Below are 25,308 nucleotides of genomic sequence, written 5' to 3'. Positions count from 1 at the left end.
GTCGGGGCGTCAGGCCGCGGGGCGTCGGGGCGTCAGGCCGCGCCCCTCCCCGACCAGGCCACGCCCCTCAACAGCCCCAACAGCCAGGCCGCGGCCGGGCCGTCAGGTCTTCCTCCAGGCCGAGCCATCTTCCTCCAGGCCGAACCGTTCGGGCCGCGTCTCTCGCGGCCGAGTCGTTCAGGCCGCGTCTCTCCAGGCCGAGCCGTTCGGGCCGCGTCTCTCGCCGTTCGGGCCGCGTCTCTCGCCGTCTTCCTCCAGGCCGAGCCGTTCGGGCCGCGTCTCTCGCCGCCCAGGCCACGACCAGGCCGTCAGATCTTCCTCCGGCCGAGAATCGAAGGCCGAGCCTACCGCCGGGCTACCAGGCCGCACCCCCAGCTCAGGCCGAGACCTAGGAGACCGGGGAGCTCAGCCGAACCCAGGGGGCTCAGGAAGACCGGGGGTGACCGGTAAGTAGTTCCTCCCGGCCGCCGGAGGACCCAGCACCCTAAATCAGGGTCCAGGCATAGCCTACGACCCTCCGAGGCTCCCCCATTCCCGCCGCCGGCTCCGCTTCCCTACGGAGCTGTATCCAGTCGATCCGCCATTGCAGCCATTGCAGCCATTGGATTGACAACTCTGCTATTTTTTAAATTGAGATGTAAATGAAGGTTCTAGTGACAGAAAACGCCTTGTCAAGTCCATTGCTCCGATATTTGACTAACTTAAACATCAGGGAGAGGTATGCTACTGGTACAGTTTAAGATTAAGAGTAGGGTTGCATCTTTGTTTTTCCTTCACTGTCCATTTCCATCTAGCATTTCCTGAAGAAACCAATATTTTTTTTTACATAGTCTGCTTGCATTGTCTTAGATCTGAGCTCTGTGAATTGTCTTGCAAAGCAGCTTGTCTTCCAAGATAACCTTCCTTTGATTGAGCCATTCAGACTTTGCAAGGGTTATTTTAAATAGTGTTTAGAAGATGTACCTGGCTGTGATCAGGCCAGCTCAGCAAAGGGAAAACTTGCTCTGTATTCTAAAGAGTGGCTCAGGAAATGTCAGTCAAAGAGAAGATGGAATTATCCAGAATAAGAAAGGAAGGCAGGGACCTATAAAGATTTTTCTTTCCCATTGCAGAAGGCCAGAAAGTTATGAAGTCTATGATTGCTGGAGAACTATTTGTAAAGACCTTGATGAAATTAATTTTCAGACTTCCTATATAGAAAGCAAATGTGTTCATTGTATTATAGTTTGTGCTACCCAGCATGTGCTTCCCTTGAATTTGATAATCTTTCATTTGGAGAATCAGAACAAGCCCTGATGGCGTGGCTATCTGAAAAACAGAAGAGCTACCAACTCTACATCTGCCACAAATCCAACATGGTTTTGTATTTTTTAAATAGTATACCCTCCTGTCTGACCCATAAAAAGGCATCTCAGTAGCCAATGCAGGTAGTCCTCGGTTAACAACAACAATTGGGACCAGCTAAGTCATGTGGTCATAAAGCACAGTGACACATTTTGTGGCCATGTCGCCTAGCGATGGCGATTTCAACACTTCTTGGTGTTGTTAAGCAAATCCTATGCCATCATTAAGTGAAGAAGTCACATGGTCACTATTTGTGACTTCCTGTAGGAAACCAACAAAGAAGTTTCAAATGGCAGCTAGGTGACCATTGTAGGGATGCTATAACATCTGGGGAGGGGAGGAATTATATTGTAAAACTTTTATAAAATTTTCAATAAAAAAAAAACAGCTGAAACATCTAGGACTGGTTATAAGTACCACTCATTCAAATGCAAGTTAGAATGGCCATTGAACAAGTGGTTCTTAAGTGAGAACCATTTGCTCTTAATTTCAAACATAGAGGTTATATTTTTTATATGATTATATTATATGATTATATGAGAGAGAGAGAGAGAGAGAGAGAGAGAGAGGGAGGGAGGGAGAGAGAGAGATTACACGGACATAATAATAAGTATTAAATTTGTGCGTAGCTTGATTGCAATGACACTAGTTGGCTCACAATAATAAAAGAAATTACAATAAAAGATAAAAAATGGCAAGCCTGACAGACTGGATGGAAGGAAGCAAGGGGTCTTGTTCCCCATGTTTGTGTATTAAGGTGTAAATTACCTAAACCAGTGCGTTTCTCAACCTGATGCCTTCAAATGCTTTGGACTTCAACTCCCATCCTTCCTTCCAGCATGGGAACTGAATTCCAGTACCTTTGGAGATACAAGTTACAGGAGATGGACAAGCTGTTGGACTCATCTGTCACATTTAGTAGCTCCACAGGGCCCTCCACCAGAAGCCTTGTTGGTACCCAGCATGTATTGGATGTATTTATAAACCAGGACGTGGCTGATTATCGCCTGGCAATTAGCCCCTGATGAACAACCACAGCTGTGGGAAGGAGGGGGCCACGCAAATCGGACCAGCTGTGGCATGGCAGCCCGGTTCCCATTGAATCGCTTTCGTTAAGAGCTAACAAGCCGGGGTGTAATTAATAGGCATAATTAATGTCCAACAAGAAACGCAATCTCAGATAAATATTAAACAGCTTAGTTTAACAAATTCACACTGGGTGGGGAGGGAGGGAAAGTTGGTAATTGGAAGTAGAGAAAGGAAAGTTTTGCAAAATGTGCTTGAAATGGGCATTTCTGGATAGATTTCATACTCTGAATTAAGCCACACGGAGCGGGTGGCTTTCTGCCTTGGCAGGCGTATCTGGGACTGCAGATTTAGTGGTGTAAAATTCCACAGCGGAGGCCTGTTAATGTCTTACAATACTACAGTGAGGAATCTTTCGGTAGCAGTTAGAAGCAAACAGATAAAATTGGAGATGCTAGCTTTTTTTTTTTTTAATTTTTATTTATTCCTTTTTCACTATAGAACAAAAATAAAAATAAAAATACATTTTTCCTTAACAGTGCTGTGTTATACATATACATATATATATATAAATATATATATATACATCTCATATATATTATTTACAATTATTTACATTAGTAATCATATCTTTTTGTTTCTCTGTTCTAGCCAATCATAACATTTGTTCCATATCTCATAGAATTCTGTTGCCTCCTTGTCTTTTAGTTCTAGTGTAAGTTTGTTCATTTCCGCGCATTCTAATATTTTATATATAATCATATCATTTGTAGGTATGTTTTCACCTTTCCAACACTGGGCATATACTATGCGGGCTGCTGTTAATATATGTACAATGATGTATTGGAGTTGTTTTTCCATCTTTAAATTTATTATACCCCAAAAAAATAGTTCAGGTTTGAGTTCAATTTGCACCTTTGTTATCTCCTGTATCCAGTTCCTTATCCGTTCCCAATAGATCTTTGCTTTAGGGCACAGCCACCACATATGATAGAATGTTCCCTCCTTATTTTTACATTTCCAGCATTCCGGATTCATATTTTTGTACATTTTAGCCAATCTCGCCAGTGTTAAATGCCATCTATAGAACATTTTATATTGATTTTCCCTATATGCAGTTGACAATGTCAGTTTACAATTTATGTTCCTTAATCTTTCCCATTCTTCCAGTTTTATATTTCGGCCCACATTTCGTGCCCATGCTATCATTGGCCCTTTCACTATTTCTTCCTCCAAATCTACCTCTAATAAATATTTATAAGTTTTTGTTAGAAATTTTCCTTCCTTACCTGTTAAAATTTTATCCAATTGCTGTGGGGTCTGGTTTATTCTGTGCTCTTCTATATCCTTACTATGTTTAGATTGGATCTGTAAGTATGGCCACCAATCTATAATTATTCCCTGTTCTTCTAATTCTTCTCCTGATTTGAGGTTTCCTTGGTTATCTAGTAATTCTTTGTATCTAATCATCTTTTTTTATCCAATGTGTTAGGGTGGATCATTGCCTCCATTGGTGAAAACCAATTTGGGATTTTCCTATAGTGTCTTTTTTTAACTTTTTCCCATGTCCGAATCAGCGCATCTCCGGAGATGCTAGCTTTGAAGGAGCAGCATTGCTCTTCTGGAGCTTGCTGTGGTGAAAGGCACCGGTTTTCATTCTTTCGTAGCCATGGGCAACCTGAGGTCTCAGTCCTCTGGCCTCATTTCAAAGCCCCCAGCAAGCCTTCGGCTCAGAGTACGATCAAGAGAAATGTGCTCCTCTCCAGAGGTGAAAGGCAGAGGTGGCTGGGGCAATAAAAGAAGGGGGGAAAAGGGAAATTCTTGCTTTCCCCCTCCCTTTGGCTCCAGCCCAACTATTTGCTGGTCTGTGACCCTCCCTCATGTGGCTGTTGAAGGATAAAACTTCTCCAGCGTTGCTGCCTGTTAAAACAGAAACCTTGCCTTTGTTTTTCTGTCAAAGTTGTGCAGTCCATAAAACCTAGCAAGCCAGTTCATCTTGAAGGTATCACAAGCCTCTTCATGTTCTTAATCACAAACCTTTCTCCATCTCTGCATCCTCATCTTCTCCTGCCATATATTCTTAGCCACCTCCATTGGTCCTTTCTCTGTTCCCCCCCCCCCCCCCCTTCCTTGATTATATACACAGTTCTGTCAAACTGCAGATAATCTGCCCCCATCGCTTTATTCCTTTCCAGCTTTCTCTGGAGGCACTTCTCCCTCTAATGCAGGCTGGCTCAGGAATTCTGGGAGTTGAAGTCCACAAGTCATAAAAGGGCCATGGTTCCCCACCCCTGCTCTAATGGCTCCTCAGCCATTTGCCACCGAGTAGTCTTTATCTATCATCCTCATTTAAAAGAATCAATCCCTTTGGCGTGCTGACACTCTGACTTTTGTCCCTGACTAGGGACGGGTTTCAAATTGGTAGTTTCCTGCTGATCTGTGCCATGCTGAGGAAGGGTCCCAGGGCCCCCAGAACAGCAGTCTCTTACAGGCAACCAATTTGATGAGGCTTGAAATGTGACAAGGATGTTTTTTTTCTACAGCTTTCTGAAGAACAAACAGGCTGTCCCTGCCCTTGATCCTTCTAAATATGTCCCGGTCTATTTCCGTATTGTTGATCTCTATGTACCTCTCTGTCAACAATCATTTTCTGTCAATTGAATCCTTTTGTATCTAGAATTATCTTTTCATGGCATCCATCTATTTCCAAGGCCATTGGAGGCCTCACTTCCACCCATTGGCCCGTCTCCTGCTTGCACTTAGCCTTCTAAATCATTTGCCCTCCTCTTCTTTTTTATAAAAGACAAAGTTAACTGTTCACCCCAGAGTTTAAATATATATACATATAAATAGCTTGAGTTTAAATCCATGTATACATACATCTTGAGTTTAAATATATGTATGCATGTATCTTGAGTTTAAATGTATGTATGTTTAAATGTATGTATGCATGTATCTTGTTTAAATGTATGTTGAATTTAAATCTATGTATGTAGTATATATGTATGTATCTTTATGTATGTACAGTGTGCATGTATGCATGTATGTTGAGTTTAAATGTATGCATGCGTGTATGTTGAGTTTAAATGTATGTGTGCATGGTTATGTATGTATCTTGAGTTTAAACGCATATATCCATGTATGTATGTGGAGAGAGAGAGAGAATCAGCCTTGAAAAGTTTTACCTAAATTTTGTGCAGCCTCAAACTATCTCTGGAATTCAGGATCTCTCTAGGCTTTTCCTAGATACCACTTTCATAAGTGTTCTTAACTTTTAAGCACCTAGACTGTAAACCTGGTAATTGATTACAACCTGTAGGGTTAATAACCAGTTGTGCTGTATGAAACTGATGTGGAGAGCCATTATGAAATACAAGGTAGATTCAAAAAAATAATATTTAGAGCAGTGAAATGCAATCAACAGTGTTTATTTTTCTTTCTTCCTGACTGTTACTATGTGACTTGCGCTTGCACATACCGTACACGGCTGTTTTTTCTGCTAAGGGGATACAAAAGCTTATTTGGCCTCACATCCTTGATTCTGAAAACCTCTTTCCCAAAGCTGTTTTTAATTACAAAATGATATTGGAGTTCAGTTATACCTGCTTATATGTGAAAAGTGAGGAGCCCCTGAGATATGCTTTCAAGAAATACTAACATCGTTCACCTAGATTGCGGGCAGCACTTTGATTGCCAGAAAAATTAAATAAAAGGAGACACTCTATGACTATATCCTTGGAAAAATCTCCCTGATATTTCTCAACATTCTTTCTAACCCTCAAAATCCTTTTGTTAGAATAAAATACAAAGAGTAGAAAGAGAAATTAGATAAATATATAAATATATATTGTATATTTTATATACATTGTAAAAAGGTAAAGGAATCCCTGTGAATTTTTACTGTGCTAGCTGTGTCTAACTCTAGGGGGCGATGCTCATCTCTGTTTCAAGGCCATATACTGTATACACACACACAAAATAAATACACACACACACACACACACACACACACACACAGGCGCAGTGGCTCAGCAATTAAAATGCTGGGCTTGTTGGCTGGAAAGCCAGCAGCCCAGGCTAATTAAGATTAATAAATTAAAAAAAAACCAAAATTTTCATCAGTCCAGCAATGAGCTCTCCTCCTAATTATCCATCTACCAGCCAGCCAGCTCTAGGTTTACATGACCCCTGACATAGCAGGAATCTCCTGATATCTAGAAATCCTAATTTTTTTTATATGATGTCTATTGTGATCAGGGCTAGCCAAACATCATGTATTTCACTCAGCCAAAACACAGAAGCCTCCAATCCTCTCTGATAGGATTAGTCTCTTCTTTTCTGAGTGTGTTTCCATTTCCAAGGATGGGCTGGCAATGCCTGTTTCATTTGTCTACTCTCCACAGTTCCAGAGACCCCAGCACCATTATCCTCCTTTGAGATTTGGCACAGTTCCTAATGGTAGCACCGAAAAAAATATTCGGAACAACTATGGAGAAATGCACGAATATATGGGGAAGTACAACCAGCGCAGTGTGGAAGATGCACTTCAAAATCTGCAGACAGGGTAAGTAAAGGAGAAATGGCAGAAAAGATGGGTATAACATTGGGAGAACTGGGGTTGGGAAGACAAGATTGTTGTTGTTCTCCCCCTTGTCTTCATTTAGCCACCCCAATTTTAATACTGTCTCCTGTGACCTAGAGTATATGGTCTGTGGTCACTCACATTCCAGCTGGTGTTGTCAGGTACAAAGAATCAGGACCAGACATTAAGTTCCAATTAAGAAGATTCATAAGAATCTAGTCAACTACTGGTCAGCACTAAATTGGCGCTAGATAAGAGTTAATGGAATTCAAGAGGGGCTGGTCTTAGACCTTTGTAGGAACTTAAGGACTCCAGGCTAATTACTCACTTGACTCCACCTCCAGACTCTGCCTGCTCTTCTCCTACAGGTGTAACATCTGAAGATCTTACTGGCAAACACATTCCAGCAAGTTTTAGATGTATCTCACATGCACTCCATTGATTGGCTACGCTTGGAGTGCAGTCATACACCCTGAAAAAGGGGCCATGTTTCGCCCTGCTTTTGCAACTCACAGCTGCAAAGGGGTATTAATTGCTGTGGTGATTACAGTGTGACATTTGATTAAGCAAGTGTCATGGGTGGCTGTTGGATGTGGCTGGTGACATGGCTGACTCTCACAGCTATATTATTTTGTGACCTTGTAACACAAGTTTGTTAATTAGTTTTTATTAAATAAATCTTAGTCAAGTCAATAACGTGAGTTTTGGTCAATTAATCAGTGAGTCGGTTGAAAGACTCATGTGAAAAAGGAGCTCTAAAGGCAAATATATATATATATTATTTTCAGAGCATGCACAACTGGGATAGAGAAAACAACTTCTTAGACGTATTTCTTCCATGCGAAAGGACTGTCTCTTCAAGGACTTGTATTACTTAAAAACTAAAAAATGTCAAAGCCTGCTGGCTTATTTATTTAATATTTATTTTGCCTTTATTGCTTTATAAGTAACTCAAGGTGGTGAACATTTATAGTACTTCTTCCTCCTCCAATTTCCCCCACAAAAATAACTCTGTGGGGTAAGTTGGTCTGGGAGAGAGTGACTGGCTCAAAGTCACCCAGCCGGCGGGACTAGAACTCATAGTCTCCTGGTTATTGGCCCGAAATCACCCAGCCGTCTTTCATGCCTAAAGCGGGACTAGAATTTATAATCTCCTAATTTCTAGGCCAGCACCTTAACTACTATACTAGACTGGCTCTTACCATTTTTATCAGTGGTAAACAATTGCTTTGGGACAATCACAATATTCTGAATCCTTTCAGTTCAATCAGTGTATCTGCAAATCTTCTGAATACAGTACTTACCTGAGAGTAAGTCTGTATTTATGTTTAAAGAAATAAATAAATCTGCCAAGGCTGGGTGTGACTTCCTGGCATCTTGTCATGAATGCATGTTAGTCCAACTGTGCCTACTACTAAACAGGCTTCCCACTCTTTGTCACAACCACGCTTTCTGTGAATGTGTAAGGACCCACCCCACTTTACATCTTAAGAAGACAGAACTCTTGGAATATCTCTTCCAACAGGCATCTTTATTAAGAGAAGATGGTTGCAGGCGTTCTAGACAGGATCTGAGGGGCCAACCCCTACCTTTCAAGGTTTTAAGTGTTCCCAAGCAGCCCCCACCCCACCATCCTTCCAGCGACAATCCCAGGCGTCACATTTCCACCCCCTTTTCCTCTCGACCGGCAGAAGGGAGACTTCAGAGAGTAGTAGATGAAAGCTGATGGGCCATATTGTTATGGTCAGTCCTCTTTGAAGTTTTAATGAAGGAAGTGAGAGCCATAAAACGCCTTTCCTCATCCCCCTTCCCCTTCGTAGTATGACAGAATCCAGAGAGGGCAGAAATGGGGTTTTCCATAGTCGATAACTAGAAATGAAATATAATTGGATTCTGACAGAATGTCTATGAATTCTTGCTGATTTCTTTTGGAAAGAAATTAAATAAAACGAGTCCCACCCCATGTGGGACCCAGTGCTAAAAGTATTATGCAGCATTACGCTTTTTAGTAAAACTGCTATGGGGGGTGGTTATATCTGAATTTTTCATTTATGAATGTTTTGCAACTTAAATATAATTTTCCATAGTACAGGAGGGATTATAGCTCAGCCTCCTTTGAGCAGACATATGGGTAGGGTCTTCATTGCTATTGGAACAGCTGTCAAGCCTGCTATCAATTTAAAAAGCCAACTGGCTGGGTTATTATAAATATATGATTTACTATTTAATCCTATATACCAAGATCACATTCATATATGCTGCTAATTAAGACAGATTAACAGCTACCCCATGATTCTGCAGAAAATTATAAACACTCACACACATACATTAGTCTCACTAGTTTAGTTAAAAGTGAATTTTATCCTGAAGGGAATTTGTTATATTTTATTATTTGTATTGCTGTTTAAACACCTGCAGACTTCTTTTGATTTTGTTTGCAGCCCACTAGCATTTCTACCCCAATCCCAACTTCAAATCCAGAGCTGGTTCCAGGCATCACATTGTTGCTGTGATGTGCAAAATTATTGAAGAAGAGTGTTTTCCAACCTTAGTAATTTTAAGATATGTGGACTTCAACTCCCAGAATACCCCACTCTTCTCATTTCTGGCTGGGGTATTCTGGGAATTGAAGTCCACGCATCTTAAAATGGCTAAGGAAGGTCTCTTTAGATAAGGAAGCAAAACTGTAGACATCTCCCCAGCCTGTAATGAGTTCACTGTAATAAGAATATCAGGCTATTACACGTATAAATTCACTGTAATAAGAACATCAGGCTATTATGCATATTAGGAACTAGAAGTGGCATTATTGTACAACTAACATATTTAAGAGGAGATAGATGAAAAGATGGAGGGTTATATATACATCAGTGAATCAATCAAATTGAGGGAGCAATGAAGAACAAGGTGGAGGACAGGATTTATTCTAACAATAAATAACTTTTTTTCTTACTGGCTTATGAATTGTATTCCTAGTGTTTTAAATCTCTGCCTATTTTTTTTTACTATTTTAGGGATATTAATCAGTTATAAAGAGCCAGTTTAGTGGTTAAGGCACCAGGCTAGAAAGTGGGAGACCTTGAGTTCTAGTTCAGCCTTAAACATGAAACAGCTAGGTGACCTTGGGCCAGTTATTCAGTCTCAGCTGAACCCATCTCACACCGTTGTTGTTGTGGGAAAAATAGGAGGAGGAAAGTGTGTTGGATAGGTTTGCCACCTTGAGTTATTTGTAAAAAATAATAAAAATGGAATATAAATAAATAAAATAATATTTATGTTATGCTGTTTATTGATATAGATTGAGGTTTAAGATAGACTCGGCTAGGCTACCAGACCAGTCCCACAGATTATTTGCTAGCTTCTTCCTTCTGGCCATCTCTAGACATGGTTTTCATCCCAGTTAGCTAATCTAAACTAGCCACATTTTGCCTCTCAGGAAAACAGCTCTGCAACTTTCTATGCATCTATCAAATCAACTTACTTTTAAGCTTTGTGGATTAGACTCCAAGAAAACTCTATATTCCTTCACGATTCAAAAATGTGTATAGGGTTCTTGGTGCTCTCTGAGCCTGGTTGGTTTTTGTTGTTGTTGTTGTTTTGCAGATGTTTCATTACCCAACTAGGTAACATTATCAGTACTAGGTGCATCATCAGAGCTAGCACTGATGATGTTACCTAGATGGGTAATGAAACATCTGCAAGGAAATAACCAAGCTCTGAGAGTGTCAAGGGGAGCACAGTTCAATTCTGAGCTACAAATGTTATCTTCTATTGAAAAAACAGGTGTCCGGTTTATTTGGAACAAATACTTAGATTGGTTTCAAAAGAAAGGCATCAAATGCGCAGATCCTTACAGCCCACCTTCCCTGAGGTGCACCTTTTATGTGTTCCCCTCAACTCATCTCAGCCTGCCTTTTTTCCCCGCCTGCAGGAAGCTGGATGCCTTCATTTATGATGCAGCTGTCCTCAACTACATGGCCCGCAAGGAAGAAGGTTGCAAACTTGTCACCATCGGAAGTGGGAAGGTCTTTGCCACGACAGGCTATGGCATTGCCCTGCAAAAAGGATCCAAATGGAAACGGCCCATTGACCTGGCCCTGCTTCAGTTTCTCAGCGATGGTAAGATTTCACGGATCAGGTCCAGGTTCTAAGGCCAGGGGTGTCAAACTGCCGGCTCGCGGGCCGGATGCATCATGCTGAAACCGCACCCATCCCATTGCCGGCAATGTAAAAAAAAGTCACGATACTTCGCGACACGTCACGTGACGTTGCGAGTTTGACACCCCTGTTCTAAGGAGACACACCAGAATTAAAGTGGAATGCCTAGGTTAGAAGCAAATGATGAATTGGGAGGCGGAAATAAATGCTGAGATGGACTTTTTGAAATATATCAGTGCTTAAAAGGGAGAATATTATGCATTATGCTAAGTGCATACTCTCAAGTTAGTGTCACTGGAAAAAATGTATTTTTTTTCAACTATATAGCCCCACTGAACTGTGAAGAGGTCTAGAATGAAAGTACCAAATGTGATTCAGAGTACCTGTAAATGTAGCATGTATGTAGCATGTCAGGAGCACCTTAAAGCAAGGTTGGCTCCGTCTTAAGATTGACAAATTCAGGAAAAGGTACAATGACTTTAAGGTGTTCCTGAGAGATGCTATAAGTGGGCCCCTGCATGCTCTAAATCAGATGTTGCCCTTTGGAGCCAAATCTCCATGCAGCCATTTCCCAAATTATATAGTCTAAATTGGTAACAGCTTCCACTGTGGGGCATCTGGCATCTATTTCTAAGATATATATTTAAAATAATTCCTAAAATTTTAAGTTCAAGGCTTATGCATGGTCCACGCTCTCTTCTCAGATTGACAAACAACAATCTACTTCACCTGTCTGCCATCAAGTTGGATTAAGTAGCATCACTGTGATAAGAGAAAATATTTCTTCTCCTCAGCTAGAAATGTGCTGTAATGCTATTTTTCAGTGCACAATTTTTTTTAAAACAATACTTTTAATAATACCTCTTACATACATAATAAGTACATTCAAAAAAAAAGGTATAGTAAATGTGAAAGAGGAAGAAAAGAAAGGAAAGGGAAAAAAGAGACAAACATGAAAAGAGATATTAAAAATGGCTTCCAATTTTCCTCCCAGCAGTAATAATAATACATACAATTCTAATAAAATCTCTCTCTCCAAGATTTCATCATAATCATTATTCTTTTTAATCATCAAAACCGTAAGTCACAAAATCATTTTCTTTTTCATGCAAAAAAAAATCCATAAAGGGTTTCCAGTGGTTGATGAATGTCAATAATAACCTTTCTCTAATCAAAGAAGCCAATTTGGCCATTTCAGCAAATTCTGTCAATTTCATCTGATATTCCTGCATGGTGGGTAATGCTGAAACTTTCCATTTTGTGCATATGATAATTGCCACAGTAATCATATATTGAAATAATCTTCCATGGCTTTTTAAAAACCCTTTATCCTTTATCAGTCTCATAAGGAAAGGTTCTGGCTTCAATTGAATGTCTAAAATCCTCTGTATGTATTGAAATCCATTTTTTAAAAGCTTTTTTACACATCTCCCAAGCATGATAAAATATGCCTTCAAGTTGTTCACAATTCCATATATTTGAAATGCCTTTATACCTTCTAAATAATTTATCTGGTGTCATGTACCCATAATACATCATTTTTATAAAAATTAACTTTGAGATCATAACAACGTAAATTTCAACCTTTTTGACCATATATTGATAGATTGATCCATTTGTATATAACATACCTTCTTTAACCTGCTTTTTTTCCATTTCAAATTTCAAGAAAAGTTTATACATTTTAGCAATTACACATTCATCATCAGTGCACAATTGCACTTCAAATTCTTTCTTCCTTTTCTTTATACCATAAGTCTTTCTATCCATTTTAAATATTTTTGATAACTGTAAAAGGGAAAACCACTGACAACTATATCCTACTCCATTAGTTGCTCTCTTGATTTAATGTTAAATTAAAGGGGTTGCTGACTCTCCAGTAATTTCTAGTATGTTAACTATTTGTCTATTTGTCTTTGCTGTTGTTTCTCTTATGTAAAATGTTTCTTGTGCTGAGATCCATAGAGATGTTTTGGGGCACAGCCTTGGTTTACATCTATTCCATGTTCTCAGTATGGTGTGTGAAGTGAAATGATTTTTAAAATCCACATTAACTTTATTGTAGCATAAATATACATGCCATCCATATGTCAGGTCCTGTACTTCTAATTCTAAAAGTCTTTTGTTTCTCAGCAATACCCATTTTTTCATCCAAACAAACAAACAAATAAACAAAAGCTCCAAAATATAATTTCAAAACTGGAAAACCCAATCCTCCTCTTTCCTTTGCATCTTGTTACCACTCTGTATTTAAATTGTGTTTTCCCCCCTGCATACAAATCTAGATATATATATATATTTGCCTTTGCCTGAATGGTATATCAGTTGTCAAAACAGGTATTGTCTGAAACAGCAAAACATTGATGTTTATCACAGAAATTCTCCCCAAAAGTGACAATTTTAATTTTTCCTATCTTAACGTGTCCTTCTTAATTTCATACCATGTCTGAACATAATTTATTTTGAAATAACATACAGTTCACATTTGTCACAGTAATACCCTAGGTATTTTACTTTTTCTCAATATTAAAATCAGTTTTCTCCATCAGTTCTATTTGATCTTCTGTTTTCATGTTTTTTGTTAACATCTTCTGTTTTGTAAGCTTTAGTTAGCACTGATGAGTTTTAACACACTATACATTTACACTTGCAGCAAAAATTGTCAAATATAAGATTGCATTTTTTTTCTGTACTGAGAAGTCTATGCTTAGTTCCTTTCAAATGAAATATTACTGGTAATATCAATTTGATTTACAAGTAGAGCGTAATAGAAGCAAATGGATATTCCTGCAGCAAGCAGCAAATGCACTGTTCATGCACTGAAAATTAAGGGAGAAAGAACAAGGCATTGTGTTGTGCTGTCTGCTTCAACTTCAGCTAGCAAAATTCAGTTCTATTCCAGTTTAAAAATGCAAACTAAGTTTTTATCATCACTTCTCAAACATTCATGATACTTGCATTTTTCAGTGCTGCAGACTCAAATTCATTATAGCTGATGAAAATCTATTTTTAAAACAATTGTTTATGGCAGGGCTTTTCAACCAGTGGTACGGGTACCACTTGTGGTACATTGGCACCTGGCAGGTGGTATGCGACCATCCTAGAAAAGTGGTAGCGGGGGAGGGGAACACCACACAAGCCTGAGCGAGAGATAGCTGGAGCTGCAGGGCTGTCGGGGCTCAGCGGAAGTGCCAGGATCAGTGCCACTTTCCAGCTGATCGGTGCTTCTTTGGGGCTGTCAGGGCTCAGTGGAAGCGCCAGGATCAGTGCCAGGCTCCAGCTGGAGCTCGGCGTTGATCCTGGTGCTTCTGCTGAGCCCTGAAGAAGCACCAATCAGCTGGAAAGCAGCATTGATCCTGACGCTTCTGCTGAGCCCAGAAGAAGCACCAATCAGCTGGAATGTTGCAGCATGTCCAGGGTCTTATGATTAACATTCAGATACTTGGCAACTGATTCATATTTATGACGGTCACAGTGTCCCAGGGTCATGTGAAGTGACCAAAATCTGCTGCAACCACCCAGCAGATGGGGGGAATAAAAACCAAACACCCCCCACCCCACCCCCGCTGCCAATCCTCAACAGAAATGCCTCACAACAATGAAAACCTTGGACAGGAGGAAGAGCGCCACTGGGCGCTGTCTTGCTCAGCTGTGGCTTGGGGGGCACTTTTTTCAGTGCCATTGTAACTTCAAGCAGTCACTAAGCGAACTGTTGTAAGTCGAGGACTACCTGTACTTTATCACTTTTTTCCTTTTTTGGGGGGGGTCATCAAGTTTTTGACACCTTGCTAGGCAACTGGTGATACTCAGATGTTGCCATATCCTAAAAGTGGTACAATGGGTGAAAAGGTTGAAAAGCCCTGGTTTATGGAAAGAGGCCCCTTAGTGGCCTCCTCTATCCTTCCACTCTTGGCCTTTGCACCATTCCCAGATATGCCAGCCAGTTAGTCCTTGACTTACAACCATTCACTTAGTGACTGTTCAAAGTTACAACGGCACTGAAATAAGTGATTTATGACCATTTTTCACACGACCATTGCACCATTCCTGTGGGCACGTGAACAAAATTTGGATGCTTGACAACTGGCAGGTATTTATGACGGTTGCAGTGTCCTGCGGTCACGTGATCCCCTTTTGCCACCTTCTGACAAGCAAAGTCAATGGGGAAGCCAGATTCACTTAACAACCATGTTACTAACTTAACAACTGCAGTGATTCACTTAACAACGGTGGCAAGAAAGGTCATAAAAAGGAGCAAAATTCACTTAGCAACTATCTTGCTTAACCATGGAAATTTTGGACTCAATTGTTGTATGTCGAGGACTACCTGTAACTTCTCTGGTCACACACCAACTTCTTTGTTAACAACAGAGACAAACAACTTCTGCCTCTGCCGCTTCAGTTTTGCAGCATGTCTGAGCTTCAAGTTTCCCCTGGGTGGGAAGTCTCACTTCGTTCCAAATCCCCAACAGCCTTGGCAACATTCCAGGGCTGCATCATGAAGTATCATGGTAGTCCTTTGCTGGTCTTTGCCATGGTTACTCTGGTTATTTAGAACCATGATCCCCAACCTTTTGGGCACCAGGGACCGGTTCTGTGGAGAAAGGTTTTTCCACGGACCAGAGAGTGCGAGGTTTTGTGTGCTGCCTGCATCCCACAGATGGGGCTTTGTCTGTGCAGACCAGGACTGGTCCACGGACCCGAGGTTGGGGACCCCTGATTTAGAACAGGGCTTTTCAACCTTTTCACCCATTGTACCACTTTTAGGATATGGCAATATCCGAGTACCACCAGTCGCCTAGCAAGGTGTCAAAAACTTGATGACAAAAAAAAAAAAAAAGGAAAAAAGTGATAAAGTACAGGTAGTCCTTGACTTACAACAGTTCGCTTAGTGACTGTTCGAAGTTACAATAGCACTGGAAAAAGTGCCCCACCAAGGCACAGCAGAGCAAGACACCTGCCTGCGGCGCTCTTCCTCCTGTCCGAGGTTTTCATTGTTGTGAGGCATTTCTGTTGAGGATTGGCAGCGGGGGTGGGGTGGGGTGGGGTGTTTGGTTTTTATTCCCCCCATCTGCTGGGTGGTTGCAGCAGGTTTGGGTCACTTCACATGACCCTGGGACACTGTGACCGTCATAAATATGAATCAGTTGCCAAGCATCTGAATGTAAATCACAAGACCCTGGAGATACTGCAACATTCCAGCTGATCGGCGCTTCTTGTGGGCTCAGCAGAAGTGCCAGGATCAGTGCTGCTTTCCAGCTGATTGGTGCTTCTTCAGGGCTCAACAGAAGCACCAGGATCAACACCGAGCTCCAGCTGGAGCCTGGCGCTGATCCTGGCGCTTCCACTGAGCCCTGACAGCCCTGCAGCTCCAGCCATCTCTCACTCAGGCTTGTGCGGTGCTGCCACCGGTTCAGCTCATTCCCCTCCCCCGCTACCACTTTTCTAGGATGGTCGCGTACCACCTGCCAGGTGCCAATGTACCACAGGTGGTACCCGTACCACTGGTTGAAAAGCCCTGATTTAGAAGACATTCAATAAATAGGCAGAACCTTTAAGTTCTGATGGGAAGCATGGCCCTGATCGGATGCCAGTTTCTCTGTTCAGCCATTGGTCAATTGAGGTTCACTCATATGATGCTGTTTGCTGCTGAGGTTGAGAGGAGAGAGGAGAATTACTGGCCAGTGTTAAGAAGGGTAGATGAAAGTTTGAGGAGTGGAAATGAGGCACTGTGGAAGGGCCTTCCAATATTGCTCTGGTCCTGAATCAGCTTTTCCCCGTTGTGTTTATGAATACCACTGGCAGATTTCTCTAGCCCTCCTGTATACAGGCAGTCCTCAACTTACAACAGTTCACTTAGTGACCATTCAAAGTTGCAACGGCACTGAAAAAAGTGACTTACGTACATTTTTCACAGTTACACCCTTTGTAGCATCCCCACAATCATGTCATCAAAAGTCAGATGCTTGGCAGCTGGTTCATACTTATGACCGTTGCTCTGTCCCAAGGTCATGGGATCACCTTTTGCGATCTTTTGACAAGCAAAGACAATGGGGAAGCCAGATTCCCTTGACAACCGGGTTACTAACTTATCAACTGCAATGATTCACTTAACAACTGTGTCAAGAAAGGTCATAAAATGGGGCAAAACTCACTTAACAAATGTCACACTTAACAACAGAATTGTTGGGCTCAATTGTGGTTGTAAGTCAAGGACTGCCTATACTGCTAATGCAACCAAAGGGCAACAGCTTAAGGAAGGCTGTGCGAGACGGTCAGTGCTGCTTGGTCATTTGAGGCCTTGGCAATCAATTTCTGTCCAGAACAAGAGGATTTGCATTTTATGGCAGGAAGGAAAGGACAGGGGAGAAGGACATCTGCACAGTCCTATCATAATGGTATGTGACAATGACTTTGGGAGATGAGAGGGAGAGCTGCAGACTAGACAACAGCCAGTCTGACAAACAAAAATCAGACTCTGAATGAGGAGAATTGAGAAAGTGTCTCAGAAGGGATCCTCCCTAGTTTTCAGCAGAGGAAAAGTACAGGAAGGGGAGAGATACTTTCAGACTTAAAGAGTCTTTTGCTATAACTTTACAACAGGGGTCTTCAAACTTGGCCCTTTTATGACTTGTGGACTTCAATTCCCAGAATTCCTCAGCCAGGCATGCTGGCTGCTTTACAATAAAGGAAGTATTAGTCCTCACAGGTGTTGCTTCTTGTCTGGACCACCTCAAAGGGCCGACAGCAATATTTTCTACCACTGCCCTTCTTTGTTTCAGATGAGATTGAGCTCCTGGAGCGCCTGTGGCTGTCAGGGATTTGCCACAATGACAAAATTGAGGTGATGAGTAGTAAACTGGATATCGACAACATGGCAGGAGTCTTCTACATGCTTTTGGTAGCCATGGGGCTGAGCCTGCTCGTCTTTGCCTGGGAACATCTCATCTACTGGAAACTGCGCCACTGCATGAGACACACGGGCCGGCTGGACTTCCTACTGGCCTTCAGCAGAGTGAGTTTGTAAAAGAGGCTGCAGTTCCCATGTACACCCCACAGCTGTTTGCTTCCTTCTGCAGACTTCTTCCCAGTTTCTCTTACTTCTCTCCTTTTATCTAGAGCAGGGCTTTTCAACCTTTTCACCCATTGTACCACTTTTAGGATATGGCAATATCCGAGTACCACCAATCGCCTAGCAAGGTGTCAAAAACTTGATGACCAAAAAAAAAAAAAAGGAAAAAAGTGATAAAGTACAGGTAGTCCTTGACTTACAACAGTTCGCTTAGTGACTGTTCGAAGTTACAATAGCACTGGAAAAAGTGCCCCACCAAGGCACAGCAGAGCAAGACACCTGCCTGCGGCGCTCTTCCTCCTGTCCGAGGTTTTCATTGTTGTGAGGCATTTCTGTTGAAGATTGGCAGCGGGGGTGGGGTGAGGGGGTGTTTGGTTTTTATTCCCCCCATCTGCTGGGTGGTTGCAGCAGGTTTGGGTCACTTCACATGACCCTGGGACACTGTGACCGTCATAAATATGAATCAGTTGCCAAGCATCTGAATGTAAATCACAAGACCCTGGAGATACTGCAACATTCCAGCTGATTGGCGCTTCTTGTGGGCTCAGCAGAAGTGCCAGGATCAGTGCTGCTTTCCAGCTGATTGGTGCTTCTTCAGGGCTCAACAGAAGCACCAGGATCAACACCGAGCTCCAGCTGGAGCCTGGCGCTGATCCCGGCGCTTCCACTGAGCCCTGACAGCCCTGCAGCTCCAGCCATCTCTCGCTCAGGCTTGTGCGGTGCTGCCACCGGTTCAGCTCATTCCCCTCCCCCGCTACCACTTTTCTAGGATGGTCGCGTACCACCTGCCAGGTGCCAATGTACCACAGGTGGTACCCGTACCACTGGTTGAAAAGCCCTGATCTAGAGCTGCAGGAATTCAATGATTGCATTGCTCAAATATTCCAAGGAGTAATGGATACAGGAATTTTTAGAATTTTATGGTTTAAAAAAAACCCATGTTTCTGGAGGCTTGGAGGATGTGTGTGTATATAGGCAATGAAATATGGAAACTCATAAACAAGAGCAAGGAGCTCATCAAGATTGCAAGTATGACTGTTAGGTCTGACATTATCTAAAACTAAACTATGCAAAGGAAATCAATTTAACACAGGTTTGCTTGTACATAATTTGTTCAGAACATGGAAGCTAGCCTACTTGAGATAGGAATCAGCTGTTTTTAGGTCATGCATTCCTGCTTCTATTTTCCTCAATCCCATCTCTTTATCTGGGCGTGTCTACAGATAAACATAAATTGAGTAATACCGTGTTTTCCCGAAAATAAACCCCACCCCGAAAAAAAGACCTACCCTGATTTGTGGGGGGTGGGCCTAATATAAGCCCTATTCTAAAAATAAGCCCTAATTAGGACCCCGCCCACTCCATCCCACCTGGCTGCTGCAATGGGGCAGGAGGCCGCGTGACAATCTCACAGCTGCTGCCACAACGAGGCAAGGCAGGTGTGGGAGGGGGTGGAACTGCCCCACGTGCCCCGCACCCGCTTCCTTCAGGCCCCTCCAGCCAGGCCATTCCTTGCTCCCTTTCACTCTCCTCCTGAGCCGGACTGCCATGCTACCATATGGAGGATGGGTGGGGTAGACCTGGTCCCCCTCCGCCATTTTGGAGCCAGGCAGCAGTGACAGCGAAAGGCTCCGCTGCCGCTGTGTGCTGCTGGAGGGGCTTTCTTCACGCTCTGTCCCACAGATCACCTGCCCGGCGGCAGCCTCCTCCTTCTCCACCAACTCTCCTGTGGCTTGCGCCGTGACTGGGTGGCACAAGCCTTCCCTGCCGCCTTCCTCCGCCAGCCCTCTGTCGCCGCCACTGGAGAGAATGGAGAACGGGAAGCAGAGTGGCTCTGTGCAGCGATGCAAAGCAGAGAAGAGCACTAGGTTGCCCGCCCTGAATTTCAACACTAACCTGCTTTCCAGCTCTGGCGTGTTTCTCTCCTGCTGAAACGGAGTTTGTGGGACTAAAAAAAGTTCAGTCAGACCTTCCAACATCTCCCGCTCCTCCTCCGTACGGAAGCATGGCAATCCGGCTGGGGAGGGGAGTGAAAGGGAGCAAGGAATGGCCTAGCTGGGGGGGGGGGCTGAAGGAAGCAGGTGCGGGGCACATGGGGCAGCTCCACCCCCCCACCTGCCTTACTTCATTGTGGTGGCAGCAGTGCGATATGCCACGTGGCCTCCTGCCACAAGCGGCCGCAGCAGAAGTGGGCCAGCAGGCATGCGGGCTCCTGCTGGATGGGGCTGTTGGTGCCGCCGCCGCAAGGCAAGGCAGGTGTCATGAAAAATATAAGACACCGCAAAAATAAGACCTAATGCCTCTTTTGGAGGCAAAAATAATATAAGACCGGGTGTTACTTTTGGGGAAACACGGTAGCCCACTTTTGAAGCCTACACGGCATGTTTTGGTCACTAAAGGGCATCTCTTTTCTAAGGAAAACTGGCTGTAGTAGTCTGTAGCAAAAACTAGCTTGCAAACATAACTCAGTTGTTAGCGCCTTTAATGTTAAAAAAAACACCCTACTTCTCAACATTTTTAAAAAAATTGCACTTCTTTTTAAATCAAGGCAGACTATTAGCATGCTGTCGAATAAATATGTTTTCATTCAACTTGAGGGGGGAAAAAACTGGCTAGCTTGCCTGAAGAACTGGAGGTGGCGACGTGCTGATTTATACGTCTATCAAATGCAGTGACACACTAAGAGAAGCCAGATTCACTCCCAGAAGGGGGGGGGGAGAGGAATAAATGCATCAATCAAATGTTAATGTGATGTTAGTCGGCATCCTACAACTCCATTCCTCTAATTTTTAAAAAAGAAATATAGATAGTTGGTGACTAATTTCTAAAAAGTTGGGGAGAAGGAGAAGGAAGAGGAGCTATGTATTTGATTTTAAAGCCTAGTTTTGAGCTTTCATAAAGACCACTAAAGGAAGCCTAGTCGGCATCAAGCTCTGATGTGGTTTTAGAGGAAGAAACAAATTACAGGTAGTCCTTGACTTACAACCATTCATTTAGTGACTGTTCAACGTTACAGCGGTACTGAAAAAAGTGACTCATGACTGTTTTTCACACTTATGACCGTTGCAGCATGCTTGGCAACTGGCATGTATTTATGACAGTTGCAGAGTCCCAAGGTCATGTGATCACTATTTTTAACCTTCCCAGGGGCTTCCAAAAAGCAGAGACAACGGGGGAAGCTGGAGTCGCTTAATGACCGCAGTTGTAAAATCAGGTGTGACTTACTTCCACTTCCAGCTGTAGTTGCAAGTCAAGGGCTGTCTGTAGTTTTTATTTACACGTGTCAATCACTTTATAAAAACCAATGAAAATTGCTGTTGTCTTGTACTGAAATTAAGTTTAAAAATGGTGGGAGAGAGTCCAATTCATCCAAGTGGCAGAAATCCAATCTAACATTTGATTTCTCTGCTTGCTCCCCTGATCTCTTGTAATCCTAACTGTCTAATTGGATTTCTTCCATCCCGTACCCATCCCTTCTGCTCTTCTTCCTCTCTGCTTCTCTCCATTTATTAGCCTGCAACCAGTTGTCTACACTGAAGGGCAAATTCAACAACATGAGGGGATGGTGTCTATCAGTAGTAGGAGGCTGTTTGTAGGGGGAAATTATCTTTGCAATAGCAGCAAATATTATCTAAGAAAGAAATTATCTTTCTTAGGTTCAGGGTGGAAGGATTCACATGGTGTTCCCATAACTGAGTAAGAGAGAAGATGGAAAGTTGTAGAGGTCACTGTATACAGAGCTGGCTGGGGAATTCTGGGAGTTGAAGTCCACCCATCTTAAACTTGCCAAGGTTGAGAAACACTGATATGGAGAATGCCCTTGATAGACAGAAGGAAGATGCAAGTTGACAATCAAATTGGCTGGAGCCCATATGAGTAGTCCTTCATTTATGACTGTAATAGAACTTTCCCATTACAGGTGTAAGTCATGACGATTGTAAACCAGGCCACCAACCTTTTTTAATGACCTTGTTTTACGGTGGTCATTAAGCAAACACCACGGTTAAGTGAACCACTTCTTTGCTATGGGCTGGTTTTGCCAAAAACCTGTATTTACTTCCAGTTTTCAGCAAGAACATTGTAAAGCATGGTCATATGACTGGGATGCAGCAACTGGCCATACATGTGGGCAGTGGTGGGATTCAGCCGGTTCGCACCACTTCGGCAGAACCGGTAGCTAATTTTTTGTTGCCCAGGCCCAGAATGGACTTCTGGAAGCAGCATCCACACAGAGAACTGGTTGTTCACCTATTTGAATCCCACCACTGCATGTGGGCCAGTTGCCAAGTATCCAAAATGTGGTCACATGACCATGGGGGCCATAGGTCATCAGAGCTTCGGAGCTGAATTGTAAGTACCCTGGGGAGGTCTGTTGGTACTTTGAACAGTTGTTAAGTGATTGATTGTAAGTCAAAGACTACCTATATACCAAGAAAGATACAGTGTTCCAATATCTCAGGGGCTGCCACAAAGAAGAGGGAGTCAAGCTATTCTCCAAAGTGCCTGAAGCCAGGACAAGAGGCAACGGATGGGAACTAACCAAAGAGAGAAGCAACCTAGAACTAAGGAGAAACTTCCTGACAGTTAGAACAATTAACCAGTGGAACAACCTGCCTCCAGAAGTGGTGAATGCTCCAACACTGGAAGTTTTTAAGAAGAGACTGGACAGCCATTTGTCTGAAATGTTATAGGGCAGTGATGGCGAACCTTTTAGAGACCGAGTGCCCAAACTGCAACCCAAAACCCACTTATGTATTGTCGGGTGCCGGGTGGGTGTGGCCCATTGGGTGGGTGTGGCCAATTGGGTTGGTGTGGCCAATTGGGTGGGCGTGGCTGCGGTGGTAACGGCAGACTGGGTGGGACTAAAAAGTTCAATCAATTCCAACTTTGCCAAGATCTTTTTTTTTCCCACGAGAAGTTGAAATTGACTGATTGATTGAACCTTTTTTTTTTTTTTTTGCACACGGCAGCGGAGGCCTAAAGCGAAAAGGTTTTATAAAACCCAGCTGAAGGCCTAGGACTGGGGCGACAGCGCGCGTGCCCACAGAGAGGGCTGAGTGCCGCCTCTGGCACCCGTGCCATAGGTTCACCACCACTGGTATAGGGTCTCCTGCCTGAGCAGGGGGTTGGACTTGATGACCTCCAAGGTCCCTTCCAACATCATCATCATCATCATCATCATCATCATCATCATCATCATCATCATCATCATCATCATCACTATTACTACTACTACTATTATTATTATTATTATTATTATTAAATAGTCCTCAACTTATGACCACAATTGAGCCCAAAAATTCTGTTGCTAAACGAGACATTTTTAAAATAAATTTTGCTCCATTTACGATCTTTTTTTGGCACAGTTAAGTGAATCACTGCAATTGTTACGTTAATAACAAGTTTGTTAAGTGCATCTGGCTTCCCCATTGACTTTTTTGATCAGAAGGTCACAAAAGGTGATCACATGACTCCGGGACATGGCAACCATTACAAATATGAGCCAATTGCCAAGCGGACAAATTTTTATCACATGACCATGGGATGCGTCAACAGTCATAACTCTGGAAACCAATCATAAGTCACATTTTTAGTGCTGTTGTAACTTTGAATGGTCACTAAATGAACTGTTGTAAGTTGAAGGCTACCTGTACTTTAAAAATGCTTCAGACCCCCCCTCCCCCACAAATTCACATGAAGATAAAAGAGGGAGGAGGGGAAGCACATTCCAATTTACAAGATCCTGTTACTATAGCTATTCTAGTGAAAGTAGATCTAGGCCTACAGAATGTCTGTTTCTTAATCTGGTCTAATGTATAGGGCTGACCAAAGTAAAGAATTCCAATTCTTCTGGAATTCATAGCGCTGCCTTGGTACATCTTGAATAGGTATGTTATGCAAGGGTTCATTAGGATGACGCTTGTCAAACTGGGGATTTGATATAAAGAGACTCAAAAAAGACAAATTGGCCGAGGAATTTGATGCTGGATTACTGTGTTCAGAATAAATCTGTTGGGTGGCAGAGGCGACATAGGAAATGGACAGATGGGGAAGAAGCGATATGGTTGGTGAGAGGAGTCATCTGTATCTCACTGAAATTCCCAAGTTGCACTTAGAAAAAGATAATTGTGTAAAACTGGGGAGCAGTGATTTATTATATTGTTATTATTGTTGTATGTCAGGAGTTATTGCAGGTAGATAAAAAGGTGTTTTAACTTGAGTGAGATCCCCAGCTCAGCTAGCTTGGCTATTGTTTCCCTTCTCTGGGCAATCTCTGTGAAGGCAGGCGTTTTCCCAAGCTATTCGAAGATTAGCTTGGGAATGGCTGACTTTGGGAATGGCTGACTTTGCCATTCCCCCCCCCCCATGGGGGACAACGAGAACAACAAACTGCTGCTGCTACTTTTTCTTCATCCATCTCAGGCCCCTGACCAAGATTAATCCATCATGAGGACTTTCCCCCCCCCCTTCTCTGCTGCTGGACTTCCTGTTGTGGACCGGAATGTATCCCATGAAGGAACTGCTGGCCCTGCGCGATTCCCCCATCGCGCAGGCATGGCCCAATACCATCCCAAGGGCCTGCCTCAATGAAGGGGTGTGGAACCCCGAGAGGTGGTATACAGCAAGAGGGGAACTAAGGAGAAAAAAATTGAGAGTCTTCTTAGAGGGGTGTTTTATCAAATTTTTAGGGGGTTCGGGGTTGGACCGAGGGGACTTGGGGGAGCCCTCTCTGAGGCCAAGGCCAGTCCTGTCTGAGGGGCGCGGAACGGTGAGGGAGGAGACTGGGGGGTTAAGACAGGGTGGTGTGATTAGTACGGTCAGTGGGAGGGGCAGATATGGCGGGAGCAGAGGACCATATCGGGTTTTGGGAGCACGCACACGCTGCTTACAAGCTTGTGGGTGCTCCGATCCTCAGGGCTCTACTCAGCTTCCAGGGACTTTAGATCCTCGGGCCCGGGATCATCGGCTGATGTTATGCAATGCCAGGTCCGTGGTAAATAAGGCCCCCCTCATTCAAGAGCTCATTCAAGAGGGGGGAGCGGACCTGGCAGGTATCACCGAGACCTGGCTGGGCATGGAAGGGGGAGTTCCCCTTGTTGATCTATGCCCGCCGGGTTTCCAGGCA

General features: G+C 43.1%; 1 protein-coding gene across 1 annotated transcript in view; it reads left to right on the top strand.

The window, feature by feature from the left end:
- The window catches only part of LOC107283110 (glutamate receptor ionotropic, NMDA 2D-like), a 50,801-nt gene that overhangs the window by 21,176 nt on the left and 4,317 nt on the right, over positions 1-25,308 (top strand). Inside the window, exons 9-11 of the mRNA XM_015810960.1 lie at positions 6,774-6,934; positions 10,884-11,071; positions 17,893-18,125. Of these exons, the coding sequence (XP_015666446.1) occupies positions 6,774-6,934; positions 10,884-11,071; positions 17,893-18,125 (582 nt within the window). The remainder of the gene's footprint in view (positions 1-6,773; positions 6,935-10,883; positions 11,072-17,892; positions 18,126-25,308) is intronic.

Source organism: Protobothrops mucrosquamatus, unplaced genomic scaffold (assembly GCF_001527695.2).
Source record: "Protobothrops mucrosquamatus isolate PMUCROS unplaced genomic scaffold, P.Mucros_1.0 scaffold25, whole genome shotgun sequence".
In the NCBI taxonomy this organism is placed as follows: Eukaryota; Metazoa; Chordata; class Lepidosauria; order Squamata; family Viperidae; genus Protobothrops; species Protobothrops mucrosquamatus.
Note: the sequence above shows the minus strand (reverse complement) of the source record. Positions and strands in the feature narration are given on the sequence as shown.